The following is a 15,565-nucleotide window of genomic DNA, read 5'->3' as shown; positions in this document are numbered from 1 at the left end:
TGCCTATAAAGGAGATTTTTCACTTAACTAAACTATTAGTTGAGGCTAACTACATCACCTTTCGAGACAAGGTGTACAAACAAATTTTTGGATTACCAATGGGTTTGAGCCTGAGTGGCTTAATGTCAGAGATCTATCTCTCAACGATTGAGCAGATACATTTGACACCTTTTCGTCCCCGTATCACATACTATGGGAGGTATTTAGACGATGTTCTAGTTATTACCGATAGTAGTACTATCCAAGATATTTTACATTCGTTTAACAATATTCATTCTAGACTCAAATTTACATTGGAAAGGGAAGATACGGATACTAAGTCATTAAACTTTCTAAATTTCACGCTTACCCGGGACTCGAACAAAATACAATTTAGCATCTATCGAAAACCCACAAACACCGGTATGCTTCTACATTATAATAGCTACCACCCGTTCACCTACAAAAGATCGATTATCTTTAATCAATTTCTAAATGCCTATAAATATTCAACGACGGATTCTGCTTTAGACTCAGAAATACAAATATTAACTAGCAGATTCTTGAACAGGGGTTATCCCATTAACACTATAAATCGAATTAGGGTACAAGCTAAGGATAGGATACAAAATACTGCACCAATCAACAATAGTAATATCAAAAAATACTTTATTTCTGTCCCATATGTTGAACAGTGGCACAAACAGCTTAACAGATTCTTTAAAGATACCGAATTTAAAATTATAGCTAGGCCTATACGGAAGTTACACACTATACTGAACAATCGCTCGGTTCTTTCGGCGTTCGCAACACAAATTAATGATCTAGTATACAACATTTCTTGCGGTGATTGCGACTCGTCTTATCAGGGTTCCACGCGGTTTTCTCTTAATATCCGTGTAAATCAACACGAAGCCTCTGTTCGTGCTTCTCGTTCAGCAGCGTCAGAATTAGCCTTTCATGCCATTAACGAAAAACATACTTTTTTATTTAACGAGGCCAAAATACTTAACGTTCAACGTAATTATACGCGACTATTAATTGCAGAAACCGTTGAAATTAAATTACACGAGAATTCTGTTAATGTTCGGCGGCCATATTTGATCTCCGATGCGTGGACCTTTACGCGCATGCGCGAAGACACATAATCACTATTTAAGTTGCAGGTTTAGCCTGATTCGATAATTTTCATTCCTGTGATCACGACAGTCGGTCGAAAAGCATTGTCAGCTTCAGGAAGGAAAATCGTTTTGAATATTTTCGTTAGATTCTTTTAATTGCGTTAATTTGAATTTTAATTGTTTTGAATTGATTTTGAATTGTGTTAAATTGATTATTTAATTATTTATAATTTACTTTAATTATTTATATTTTACTTTAATGTACCGGTAAGTTGTCGATTTTTTCGTTTTTTCCGTTTTAATTTCTGGAGGGTATCATACGGAAGTGTTCCACGTACTATATTGAGGTAAACTCCTCTTATTAATTTACTAATATCATTATCAACGTAGAACATATTGAGTATTACAGCTCTGATTCATACTATCTAATTACTTTTCATACTCTTATTGACTATTTCATTCACTTCCTGTCTCTCCAGTAGTATACAATCGATACACACAATTATGGGAGATTTTTTGAATGGCTTGGTACAAAATTACATTAAATCTACACTAAGGTACTCGGCCCAAAGTTACCATATTTCTTTCCTAAAATATTGCCTTCAAAACAACATCGTTCCGAAGTTTGCCAGGGTGAATTTAAATCAAAAAATTTCAGGCATAAAACAACTATCACTGGCGACATCACGTAATATTGTTAAGCTTGCCTTAAAATCTCGATATTCGGATAAACAAAAATACCTTTCCCAGGTTAGGAAGCTTCGCGATAAATTAAAAAATTATCTACATCCGAACGATTGGTCTGTATTGAAGACCTCCATAGATTTGGGACGGGAAGCACAAGCCTCAGAAATAAAAAACAGACACGTTAATAAGTTGCAAACATTATCGAATAGTTCAAGACACGTTCATACGAATTCTAACACATTGTCGCGAGCTTGCGACCAAGTTCACACGAGTTGGGTGACATCCCCCCCACAGACACATAACGCACTACCACAGAATATGTCGGCTAGTTCACGAACACCCCCTCACCCAGTATCCAACGAACCGACACATCAACAGGTTACAAATCTTTCCTCGTGTACACTATCGCAGGACCAGATTTCACTTTTATCCAAAGGATTAAATTATAATTTACCACCTCGAAAGCTGCCAAAAAAAACAATGCGTAATTGATTTTGAATTTGGACTTCGTAGTGTTCCACAAAAAGATGTATTTATTCAACAAGTTAACCAAGTAGTGAATAACATAAAAGAAACACGACTTCCTAAATTGAATACACATGACAGTTCAGCTTTACGAGAACTTCGAGAAAATAAGGACATTATTATACAGAGGGCAGATAAAGGAGATACAGTGGTAATACTAGATAAACATGATTATATTAATAAGTTAGATTCAGTTGTATCTGATAGCTCCACTTATTGTGAAGTGGACCCGACACTGTTTACCAATTTGGTAAATCAATACAATAAAACGTTAACCACATATCGTAAAAACGACTACATTACTATGGTTCAGTTGAAGGAATTGAAGTCCAGAACATACAATATTCCTGCACTTTTTGGTCAGGTAAAATTACACAAGCCTGGATTTCCGATTCGACCTATTGTTTCCTACAGGAACTCGGCATTTTCAGCCTTAGCCACACATGTATATAACATTATAAAACCTTTTAGACAGGTTATACAATTTGGGATTAAGAATTACGATACATTATTTAATAATCTTAAAGACTGTAGACTCGGCGACAATGACAATTTATTCTCATTAGATGTTACATCATTATATACGAATGTAAACGTTGAATACACATTAGATATTATTTGGGATATGTTAAATAAAAACTCGACACCGATTAATTATACGAAGCTGCCTATAAAGGAGATTTTTCACTTAACTAAACTATTAGTTGAGGCTAACTACATCACCTTTCGAGACAAGGTGTACAAACAAATTTTTGGATTACCAATGGGTTTGAGCCTGAGTGGCTTAATGTCAGAGATCTATCTCTCAACGATTGAGCAGATACATTTGACACCTTTTCGTCCCCGTATCACATACTATGGGAGGTATTTAGACGATGTTCTAGTTATTACCGATAGTAGTACTATCCAAGATATTTTACATTCGTTTAACAATATTCATTCTAGACTCAAATTTACATTGGAAAGGGAAGATACGGATACTAAGTCATTAAACTTTCTAAATTTCACGCTTACCCGGGACTCGAACAAAATACAATTTAGCATCTATCGAAAACCCACAAACACCGGTATGCTTCTACATTATAATAGCTACCACCCGTTCACCTACAAAAGATCGATTATCTTTAATCAATTTCTAAATGCCTATAAATATTCAACGACGGATTCTGCTTTAGACTCAGAAATACAAATATTAACTAGCAGATTCTTGAACAGGGGTTATCCCATTAACACTATAAATCGAATTAGGGTACAAGCTAAGGATAGGATACAAAATACTGCACCAATCAACAATAGTAATATCAAAAAATACTTTATTTCTGTCCCATATGTTGAACAGTGGCACAAACAGCTTAACAGATTCTTTAAAGATACCGAATTTAAAATTATAGCTAGGCCTATACGGAAGTTACACACTATACTGAACAATCGCTCGGTTCTTTCGGCGTTCGCAACACAAATTAATGATCTAGTATACAACATTTCTTGCGGTGATTGCGACTCGTCTTATCAGGGTTCCACGCGGTTTTCTCTTAATATCCGTGTAAATCAACACGAAGCCTCTGTTCGTGCTTCTCGTTCAGCAGCGTCAGAATTAGCCTTTCATGCCATTAACGAAAAACATACTTTTTTATTTAACGAGGCCAAAATACTTAACGTTCAACGTAATTATACGCGACTATTAATTGCAGAAACCGTTGAAATTAAATTACACGAGAATTCTGTTAACGTTCGGCGGCCATATTTGATCTCCGATGCGTGGACCTTTACGCGCATGCGCGAAGACACATAATCACTATTTAAGTTGCAGGTTTAGCCTGATTCGATAATTTTCATTCCTGTGATCACGACAGTCGGTCGAAAAGCATTGTCAGCTTCAGGAAGGAAAATCGTTTTGAATATTTTCGTTAGATTCTTTTAATTGCGTTAATTTGAATTTTAATTGTTTTGAATTGATTTTGAATTGTGTTAAATTGATTATTTAATTATTTATAATTTACTTTAATTATTTATATTTTACTTTAATGTACCGGTAAGTTGTCGATTTTTTCGTTTTTTCCGTTTTAATTTCTGGAGGGTATCATACGGAAGTGTTCCACGTACTATATTGAGGTAAACTCCTCTTATTAATTTACTAATATCATTATCAACGTAGAACATATTGAGTATTACAGCTCTGATTCATACTATCTAATGTTTTGTACAGAAACTGTGTGGAGGGGAGAAGACTAGTCAATAATAGGAGCATCAGTACAGAAATTAGTTTTATTATTATTAATGCTTTTAGTTCCCCCCCCCCTCTGGTATTTATGATGTGCAATTGGTTATCAAAAAAGGTTGAAAAGCAACTGATAAATGATCAGTTCTGTATTTTCAGAAGGTATGCTTTATATAATTCTAATAACAGATTAGATTATATTGCACTCAACATAAATTTTTTATAGGTAAAAAAGGACAGTTTATTAAAACAGGCTGGAAAGAAAGCATTACATTCCAATAACCCAACCATTTAAAATGCCAATATTGAGTCTAGAGGAAGGAAAAAATAAGGCAATTGTAAGAACTGTTCATATCAAAAACTGCACTTTTTTAAATTAAAGAAATTTGTGCAAATTTAGCGAAAAGACTAGTTGTGAAAAAATACTGCACTAATTTTAATTAGATGATAATTATGAAAATGTCACTGCCAGGTATAGAAGAATAAATTAATATTAAAAGCTAGTTTCAACAAATGAAGCACTATTTTTTTAGTTTGAATTCAAGAAATTAAATTATTTAAGAGCATTAATTGCAAGAAAACTATACATTATTTATTTCATAATTAATTAAAACAAATCATATGGACTGGGTGGGGAAGGTTTATGCTATTGTAATTAATAACATTAGGTGAAAAATAAATTTAGTATTTTATGCTTGAAAACCAAGTCTCTTTTCAGCTTCTTATCTGTGAATCTTTCTTGAAACTCAATTTCATAACTCAACCATCTGACACTTTCATTTGGGTTTGTGTTTATCCCTCACCAGTTTCAATGATACCACACGGTCAGTGATAATGGTTAGCTGTATAGTTTGGATGAGATTTTTTTCCTCATCTAAAATTTCAATAATTACTTTAATTAAAATAAAAATAGCATAACGTTAATGTAACTAACCCTTTAATATTTGTTTTTCCACAACTTATCTGTTTATATCTTACTTGTAAACAATAGTGAGTAGCCTGTTACAGATTCTAGTTTCTGTTTTCTCTGACAATTCAACTAAACAGCACACCATTTTTTGTAACTAGACCTTTAAAATATGTGAGAAGCCACTAACAGTTATCTTCATAATCTTGACAATTTTTTCACCTAATTCATATTATTAATTATAACAGCATACACCTTTTCCCTCCACTCCACACACTTTTTTAAATTAATTAAAAATAAATAAATCATGGATTTTTCTGGCAATTAGTGTTCTTACCTAATTCATTTCATTTTTTAAATTCAAAATAAAAAACAGCACATCATTTGTTTTAACTTGCTCTTAATATCAATTTATTCTTCTAGACTTGACAATGACAATTTCATAATTATCACAGTTAACTAAAAATAGCACAGTGTTTCTTCACAACTAGTGTTCACTAAATTCACACAATTTCTTTAATTTAAAAACAGTGCAATGTTTGACACAAACAGTTCTTACAATCACCTTACTCTTTCCTTCCTCTACACTTGTCAGTGATATCTACAAGGAATTTGAAATGTAGTCAAAATTGGGCTTTAAATGATTTGATTATAGGAATGTTTTCTGTTAAAGCTTTCTTTCCACCCTCTTTCAATAAACTTGATCTTTTTTGCCTATAAAAAAGTTTACATGGAGTGCAATGCTGTTTAATTTGTTATTAGAATTAGTTGTTTTCAAGGTATGCCTTTCTGCTAAGAAATTATGCTCTATACAGATTTTTTCCAATTCAGAGAGTTTAAGATCAGAATACAAAGCTGAAAAGCATAACACTAGGTCAATGGCTGAGAGGGACCCTATAGGTAGGTATGTAATTCTATAGTAGCCAGTGTTATTAAATTGGTCTAACAATATCTTTAAGTTATCCTCTTTTATCTAGATCAAATTCTTCCCACTAAAAAGTGATGATCATTAAAGTTTCATTAGATGCAAACAGGCTGAAGCCATATATTAATTTTTTAATTCATTTGTATACAATAGTCTGATGAAAAGGTAGAGAGAGAGAGAGAGAGAGAGAGAGAGAGAGAGAGAGAGAGAGAGAGAGAGAGAGAGAGAGAGTACTGCAAAATACAGGCTATAATTGAGTCTATAATGGCAATGTTTTAAATATGCAGTAGCTAGTGATTAGAGCTACTCCTCAATGTGATACTATTTGTGTTATGGCCTTGCCTGTATCAAGTCTATTGCCCAACAGGTATAGACTTGGGATATTAGATTTAGTTTCCTGTAGGCCAAATGATCATAATAAATAGGAGCCATCAAAATTACTGAAATAATCTCTGCACTTCCAATGAAGAATTAATCACTAATTCACTTTAGCAGGAGCCTCGACTTGTTTTCAAGAAATTCAAGTTGTGGTTAGCTGTTCAGTCTTTTGTTTATTCTTAAAAATATATGGCTTTCTTGTATCCATTTCCTCTTCTTTGAAGACTTTCCAATACCAGATCATCATTATGAATAGAACAGAATCTACTTTCTACATAATTTTCAGAAGTATTGTCAAAGACTGACTCTGTCTCCATATTGTCAAAGTTTGGTTTATTTTCTTCATGTGTTATGGTCACAATGCTGCTGTATGTTGTAGGTGTAGTGGTAGTTAGTATTATTACAGAAACTGGGTATTTGCTGATTCCTCCTGTTTATGTTTCATATGAATTGGTACTGATGTGGTTAATAATGAATGAACCCAGTGTGAGACTGATTTGTTGAATGGAATAGTAAAGTTTGTTGAGTATTTGTAGATTTTTGTTTCTACTCCTTGGTGCAAAAGCATGCGCGATACTAACTTCTGATGGGTAAGTAACATTATATTCAATTTTGTATCTCTGTATCTTCTTGTTTTTTTACATTTGGGCATTCTCTTGAGTAATGCTGTATGTTCCTCCCAACAATTTGGATATCTTCAAGTCATTTTGTAATCAGTCAGGAAGTCAAAACTAATTGGAGAGAAATATCTGAGATGGATTTGATGCCCATCAGAATGTGAGTGAAAGACATCAAACATTGAGCTATCTTAAAATTGTTTTCATAATCCATTAAATTAGTTTAACTGCTTGAACTGATAAGAATGCATCTTTTAATTCTTATATCATTCTAACCTGTTATAGAATTTTCTGATCTAAATAAGCATTACAAATAATGTCAAATATTTTTTCAAAATTTGTTTATACTCACATTTTTCTGGTTTTGAAATATGTTGATAACAATGCATTTCAACAAACAGCGTTCCATTGGAATGAAATTCCTAAAACAAGAAGGCAATATAAGCAATACATAAGTAATATAAATAATACTGTTTACAAGGCTAGTAATAAGAAAAAAATAAACAAAAAAAAATTATCATCATTACCACAAACCCCTAAGGATTGGGCTCTAGTGCATGTTTTTGATCTATTGAGGTGAAACTATTATACAGGATTAGTGAGGGATCTTAAAACAGAAATTAAATTTTTAATTTCTGTGTGTTTTAATGAAAGTATCCTTCCATACACCACTTTGCTGTTCACTTGTTCTCACTAATAAGGATTACTAACCTGCTGCTGTTGTTATTTGGTTTTTAGGAGCATTAGCAACTAAGGCCATATTGCTCCGGGTACATGCGGTGGTCATTCCCTGACCTTTCCACATCCTCCGTATTTGGTGGTCACAGGCTCGAACCCCGGTCTAATCAAGAAGCTTGATTTGATTTGATTTGGTAGTTGTTGGCGCATCGGCTCCTGTGGCCATATTGCACCTCCCAAGGTTTTTGCAGTACTTTGATCCAAGCCCGAGGCGGGAATCGAACCCGCGACCTTTGGGTTGCCGGGCAGGTACTTTACCCACTCGGCTAGCCCGGTCGGCTGAATCAAGAAGCGTGTGCTATGCACTGCTGCTCCTGCCCACCTGGCTACGGAGGTGCCACTAACCTGCTGATGAGAAACCAGTAAACTTCAAAATCCTAGAAGTGTCTCAGATTTTAAATGCATAGTGGATTCAACTACTGGGTGATAAAACCATGCAGTTTAAAAAGATATTAGCAACTTTGGTTGAAATGTGGATAACAGTATTTGTCTATAAGTTGTACACAAGACATCTGTTCAAGCTAGTCTGTGTGCTTCTTAGCTAGCCAGCCTCTCTCTTCTGACCCTTGGTTTATGTTCAACTTGACAATAAATACTCTTGTCATTTCTTTCTCTCTCCTTGTTTTGAAATCTCATTTATGATGCTAGTCATCCTAAGTTTTTTTTTCTGATATTTTCATTTCATTGCTGGTCCAATCTCAAAATATTTGACAAGTGTTTGAGGAATCACAGCTAAGCTGCTTTTAACCAGAGTGCTGCCTTTGAAAAAAAATATTGGTTAAGTTTAAACTAAACTTAACCAATATTATTTGATAAGTGGATGGCTTTTCAAAGGATAAGCCATCCACTTATCAAAGTTTCTTCTAATAATACTGTTAATTCCATTATAAGGTTGCGGTTTTATATCTATATCATTTTCGTGGTCAGAGACAATATTGCCTACATATGTAGAGATAGTAACTTGTTTCAAAATGGTTTTCCATTCTATTTAGTCTTTTCAAAGTTTTTTGTGTATTTCCATAGATTTAGCTTTGCCGATGAGACTCCATCTTGCATTTCCTTGCTATTAAATTTAAGCTGTATGCTGCAATTTTTAAATTATCTTCCAAGTCTGCTAATAGCACTTAATCATCTGGGTAAAGAACAGTGCTAAATGCTTCAGCTGGTTTTAAATGTATATTTCCTCTGCTTGTTTCCTCTTCCATTCTCTAATTATGTTGCTGATACAAATGCAGATGATCCACATCTTTGTCTCACCCATTTATTGGTTAAGAGTGGAGCTCAAGTTTTCCTATCTGGAAATAAATTTTCTATTTATACTCCACAATGGTCATAAAGTCAGAAGTTCACGCACGCACGCACGCACACTTGTTACAAGCTTTGGAATTCTTGCACACTATTATTCTTATAGGAATGGAATCCTTTATTCCGCATCCACACTCTACTTTAAAATCTCATCCTTTATCTAAACCTTGGCTTTCCAATAAATGTGCTAAGGCTATTCACAAGAGAAGAATGTTACATATCATAATTATTTTGTTTCCAATTCTTCAGTTTCATTTTCTGCCTACACCAAAGCTTGCAACAATTGTAAAGCAGTTATTAATCAGTCCAAACAAGATTTTGAATAGGCTAAGCATAGAAAACTTGCTTCCAGGGGCGTGCCAGAAGTGTGCAGTGCCTGTGTACAAAAATTTATACAGCCCCCATTAATTAAAAACATCAGAAAATAATATTCTAAAATTTAACGTAATTTCTCTCTAAATCAAACCAAATTTATCACTATTAATTTTATAAAGCATATAAACACCACATTAGGAAAAATAAAAATAAACCACACACAAAGAGTTAAATAGCCAGCATCTCTTTTATTTGAGATGCTGTCTATTTAAAAAAAATTAACTAAGGTAGGTTATTTAAAAAAATAACCTACCTTAGTGCGATGGGTAGGTTATTTAAAAAAATAACCTACCCATCGCACACATAGACGGCGTGCCCCTGCTTGCTTCTTGCCTTAATGGTGGCCGAGCATTCTGGTCTCTTACCAAAGCAATTGGCCATAACTTTTACCCATCTCTGCTCCACCTCTGTTAAAACCAGATGGTTCTATTGTCACTTCAGCCAAGGATAAAGCTGACCTGCAAGCATCCCATTTTTCTTCCAACTCGTATTAATGATCTTGGTAAAACACTGCTCACCATTCCCAACATACTCCTTCTGACTCCTTAAAAAGGAAGTCAGAAGGATTTTGACGAATCTTGATGCTAAGGAAGCTCCTGGGGTCCTGATGGTATTCCTCCACTTGATTTCAAAACTTGTGCTCCCGAACTTACTCCTGTTCTTTGCCATCTCAAAGGCTTTCGATCGTGTTTGGCATAAAGGTCTTCTAAACAAGCTTCCATCTTATGGTTTTCTAATTGTTTTTTGGAATTAGTTATCCAGTTTTCTCTCTGACCGCTCACTGAGGGTGAGGGTAGATGGCTCTGTCTTCTAACTTCTCCACCAATGCCAGTGTCCCATAAGGTTCAGTTCTTTCCCCCACTCTTTTCCTCTTGTATATTAATAACGTTCTTCGATTGACTGGAAATCCTATCCATAGTTTTGCTGATGATAGCACATTGCATTCCAATTTCCAGTTTGAAAAACCTTGCTCTGCTCAATCAGCTTCCACTTCTTGAGTATCCGCTACCAATTCCTTAAATGGCGATCTCCAGATAATTCTCCAGTGGGGCAAAGACAACTTAGTTGATTTCAATCCTTCTAAAACTCAGTCCTGTCTTATATCTCGCAAAAAAGATTCTTCTGCTCCTATGCTTATCTTTGGTGACATTGATTTCTAGTCAAGATGATATATCTCTTTTGGGGATTACCCTGACTTCTAACTGCTCTTGGCACAAGCACATTACAAATATTGTTTCCTCTGCATCTAAAAAACTTGGATTTCTCTTTTGCTCTCGGCGTCACTTTTCTTCCATACAGCTGTTCACTCTGTACAAATCACAAATCCGCCCTACCATGGAATATTGCTCCCACATCTGGGGTGGTGCCCCAAAAACCTCTCTCAGGCTTGTAGATTCCATTCAGAAGAGGGCAGTTACGTTAATTAATGACTCATCTCTAACAGAATCTCTCCACTCTATCTCATAGACGTACTGTTTCTGCTGCATGCCTCTTCTACAGAGACTTCCATGGGCACTGTTCTTCTGAATTGGCTTCTATAATTCCCACTCTCTCTTTCAAAACAATCCAAACACGTGCCACCAACATCCATTTACTGTCCATCTTCAAACTCACAGAACCAACTTTTCATCTTCCTCATTTATATATTCAACTGCAGTTTACTGGAACAATGTTCCTTCATACATATTTCCTGAAAATAAATTACAGTCTACAGAAGTTAAAGTCTAATGTCAACAAATGCCTTCTTTCATCTTCTCAACCTCCAACCCATGCATGGTACTAAGTACTACAGGTTCTAATACCTGTAGCGTTTAGGGTTTTTATAACACACACACATACACACAGAGAGAGAGAGAGAGAGAGAGAGAGAGAGAGAGAGAGAGAGAGAGAGAGAGAGAGAGAGAGAGAGAGAGAGAGAGAGAGAGAGAGAGAGAGAGAGAGAGTCGAAAGTTGCATTAGTAGAGGCATATTATGCAAGAAAGCAAGCTTATGCAGCATCAGGAAAAAAAAAAACGTTCCCATTTCACCCCTCCAAATACCTGTCTAGTTCAGCCTTAAATTTATTTAGGCTATCAACTTCCACAAAAAAAGAAGGAAATCTGTTCCACCAATCAACTGCCTTCTGGCTAAAGGCAAACTTCCGCACATCTATCCTACAACTGTCTTTCCTCAATTTGAATTTATGCCCTCTCAGGTGATTATTCTGAGCAAAAAGAAGAATCCCATCAGCATTGAGCATGCTCAAATCATTCAATGCTTTATACACCTCAATCAGGCCACCTCACAGGTGCCTAGTCTCCAGACACTGTAATCTGCAAAACTTAAGCCTTTCTTCATAAGAGCAACCCTTCATTTCATTCACTAATCTTGTTGCCTTTCTCTGTACTCATTCCAACACTACATCCTTCTTAAAATGAGGCCTCTAGACCTGTATACAGTACTCAAGGTGTGGCCTGACCATTACCTTATACAAGGAGACTGTGTATTTTAGTGCAATTGCATCATTTGTACACAGCTAATTATAGATTAGCAAATTTGCAATAGCGGCATCATTTAAGTTACATCTCATATTGTGAATACCTTCACGATGAGTTAACACTACATTGCACTACTTCGAATAAGTAACGCTTCACCCGAAGGAGAAGACTGTTGTTACTTATTCTCAGTGGATACCAACCACCCAGATAGCACCGTTTCAGGGCTATTTTGTATATGTGTGGGATAATAACTCAACTATCCAGTTGTCCCTATTAGACTTAGAAAAGCAAAAAGGTAGAGGGAAAGTAATAGTAGGAGTGGAGGAGGAAAAGAAACAGTATAGAAGAATGAAAGGGACAGTAACTCCTTCAACTCACACCACTCAAAAACTCCTCGAATAGGCAACGCTTTCCCACTGGGGAAGACTGTTGTTACCTATTTTTGGAAACTCTGGACATCATCAGGCTCCCCCTGGTGTCGTTTCAGGGCTATTTGGCCCTTCTTCGGTGGGTGGGTAGGTATTTTTCATATTGTGGAAATATACTTCACAACTGTTTTGTCATCATTACATCACTTGGGTACCTACCCACTCACCAAAGAAGGGCCAAATAGCCCTGAAACGGCACCAGGGGGAGCCTAATGATGTCCAGAGTTTCCAAGAATAGGTAACAACAGCCTTCTCCACTGGGAAAGCACTGCCTATTCGAGGAATTTATGAGTTTTTGAGTGGTGTGAGTTGAAGGAGTTACTGTCCCTTTCATTCTCCTACACCGTTTCTTTTCCTCTTCCACTGCCACTATTACTTTCCCTCTACCTTTTTGCTTTTCTAAGTCTAATAGGGACAACTGGATAGTCGAGTTATTATCCCACACAAATATAAAATAGCCCTGAAATGGTACCAAGGGGAGCCTGATGATGTCCGGAGTTTCCAAGAATAGGTAACAACAGCCTTCTCCACTGGGAAAGCATTGCCTATTCGAGGAATTTATGAGTTTTTGAGTGGTGTGAGTTGAAGGAGTTACTGTCCCTTTCATTCTCCTACACCGTTTCTTTTCCTCTTCCACTGCCACTATTACTTTCCCTCTACCTTTTGGCTTTTCTAAGTCTAATAGGGACAAGTGGATAGTCGAGTTATCCCACACATATACAAAATAGCCCTGAAACGGTGCCATCTGGGTGGTGGTATCCACTGAGAATAAGTAACAACAGTCTTCTCCTTCAGGTGAAGCGTTACTTATTCGAAGTAGTGCAATGTCATGGCAACTCGTCATGAAGGTATTCACAATATGAGATGTAACTTAAACGATGCTGCTATTGCAAATTTGCCAATCTATAATTAGCTGTATATAAATGATGCAATTGCACTAAAATACACAGTCTAATCTCTTTCGCAGCTTGAGGCTTAAGCCCTTAATGTATTAGTCTTATACAAGGAGATAATCACCTCCTTATATCCCTGTAGAAAAATTCCTGTATTTCATTGACAAGACACCATGAACTACTCTTGCAAACCATCTGCACTGCTCAGAAAACTTCATATCTGCCTGCACAATTACCCCCAGGTCCTTTTCATTCTTTACCACTGTCGGTGTAGTACCACAGAGCTGATACGTTACTCTGGGATTACTACTTCCCATATGTAGTACTTTACATTTGTCAATGTTAAACTTCATTTGCCACGCGCCTCCATAGCCAGGTGGGCAGGAGCAGCAATGCGTAGCACACGCTTCTTGATTAGACCGGGGTTCAAGCCTGTGACCACCAAATACGGAGGATGCGAAAAGGTCAGGGAATTACCACCGCATATCCCCGGAGCAATATGGCCCTAGTTGCTAATGCTCCTAAAAACCAAATAACAAACACACAAACAACTTCATTTGCCACCTCTCAGCCCATCTGCCCAACTTTTCTAGATCCTGTTGCAGCAGCGTACTATCTGTTGTGTCCTTAACAACCCTGCCAACCTTCATATCGTCTGCAAACTTGGACATTAAGCCTGATATACCATCATTAATATCATTTATAAATACAGAGAGAGAGAGAAAAACACGTGCATTTGAGTGACTGTGGTTCATAGGCTCAAATTTGTGTACTTTTGCATTATTATGCTTGAGCACTCAATTACAGAGGCACATACTTTTGTTTCCACATACAAATTTTGAACCCTTCCCTCCCAATGTATCTCAATGCCAAGTTTTGCAGTCTGCTTCATTTAAGCTGTTCTTAACACAGACAATTAGTACTCCTCACCAATCTTGCTGTCCTTTAAATCATTTCTTTTCTTTCCTTCTTTCTTTCATTTTTTTTTTTTGTACAGCCTCCAAGACATGAATGCAATCTCAAAATCATCTAATACAGAGGAATAATGATCCCCCCCCCCCGGTTAACATGCCATCTGTCTGTATTGTAACCCAAGTCTTTTTCACTGAATCACCTTTAATCTCCCACCACCCCCTGTCTATAATTTAGTCCTGGATTTCTTTTCCAAAGTGCAAAATCTTACAATCAATAACATAAAGCTTTATTTACCATTTTTCAGACCATATTTGTAACTGGCTCAAATCATTTAAGCAATCTCGTTCTGTATTGGCACAATTTCAGAATGTGCATATTTGCATGTTCCTATATTATGTCCATACATTTCAATAAAAATGTGTTTATCCCACTGACAACTGTGTAAGTAGCCCTGTGGCCATCAAAAACAGTTAAAATAAAGCTAAAAACTAGTTTGCTTGCAAACTGATTTTTGTAACTGGATATCCAGTTCCTTCCCTGAACACTGATTATGGGTAATGGTAGGCACTGTCTTCTATCTTATCCACTAATGCTGCTGTTTCTCAAGGTTCAGTTCTTTCTCCCACTGTTTCCCTCTTGTATGTTAATGATCTTCAAAATATGAATATCAGTAGTATAAAACAGAGCTACTATGCTCAATCCATTCTACATTGTATTTCAATATTTGCAGAAAAAAAAAGAGAAATTTATTTCATTATGATATGTAGAACACTTCTGTATAACACTCTCCAGCAATTAAAACAAATATAAAATTAACATAAAATGATAATGATTACAATAATACAATCAATTAATTGCTGAAGAGTATCATACGGAAGTGTTTTACGTATCACACTGAGGTCAATTTCTCTTATTTTTCTACAAATATTAATGACCTTCTTTTACTGACTAAAAATCATATCCATGATTTTGCTGATGATAGCACACTACATTCCACCTTCCAATTTGAGGTACTTTGCCCTGCACAAACAGCCTCAACTTCTCAAATATCCACCACCAACTCCTTAAGTGCCAAAC

At 35.9% G+C, this 15,565-nt stretch overlaps 1 protein-coding gene across 2 annotated transcripts in view; it reads right to left on the bottom strand.

The window, feature by feature from the left end:
* Positions 1–15,565, bottom strand: part of LOC150077116 (serine/threonine-protein kinase VRK1-like) — a 132,542-nt gene that overhangs the window by 73,733 nt on the left and 43,244 nt on the right. For both annotated transcript variants that reach the window (XM_090386328.1, XM_090386327.1), the window contains one exon: positions 7,710–7,779. In XM_090386328.1, coding sequence (XP_090242454.1) covers positions 7,710–7,779 — 70 coding nt within the window. The remainder of the gene's footprint in view (positions 1–7,709; positions 7,780–15,565) is intronic.

Source organism: Mastigoproctus giganteus, chromosome 12 (genome assembly GCF_048544385.1).
Source record: "Mastigoproctus giganteus isolate SK-2022 chromosome 12, ASM4854438v1, whole genome shotgun sequence".
NCBI lineage: Eukaryota > Metazoa > Arthropoda > Arachnida > Uropygi > Thelyphonidae > Mastigoproctus > Mastigoproctus giganteus.
The sequence above is the reverse complement of the archived record's forward strand: the minus strand, read 5'-3'. Positions and strand labels throughout refer to the sequence as shown.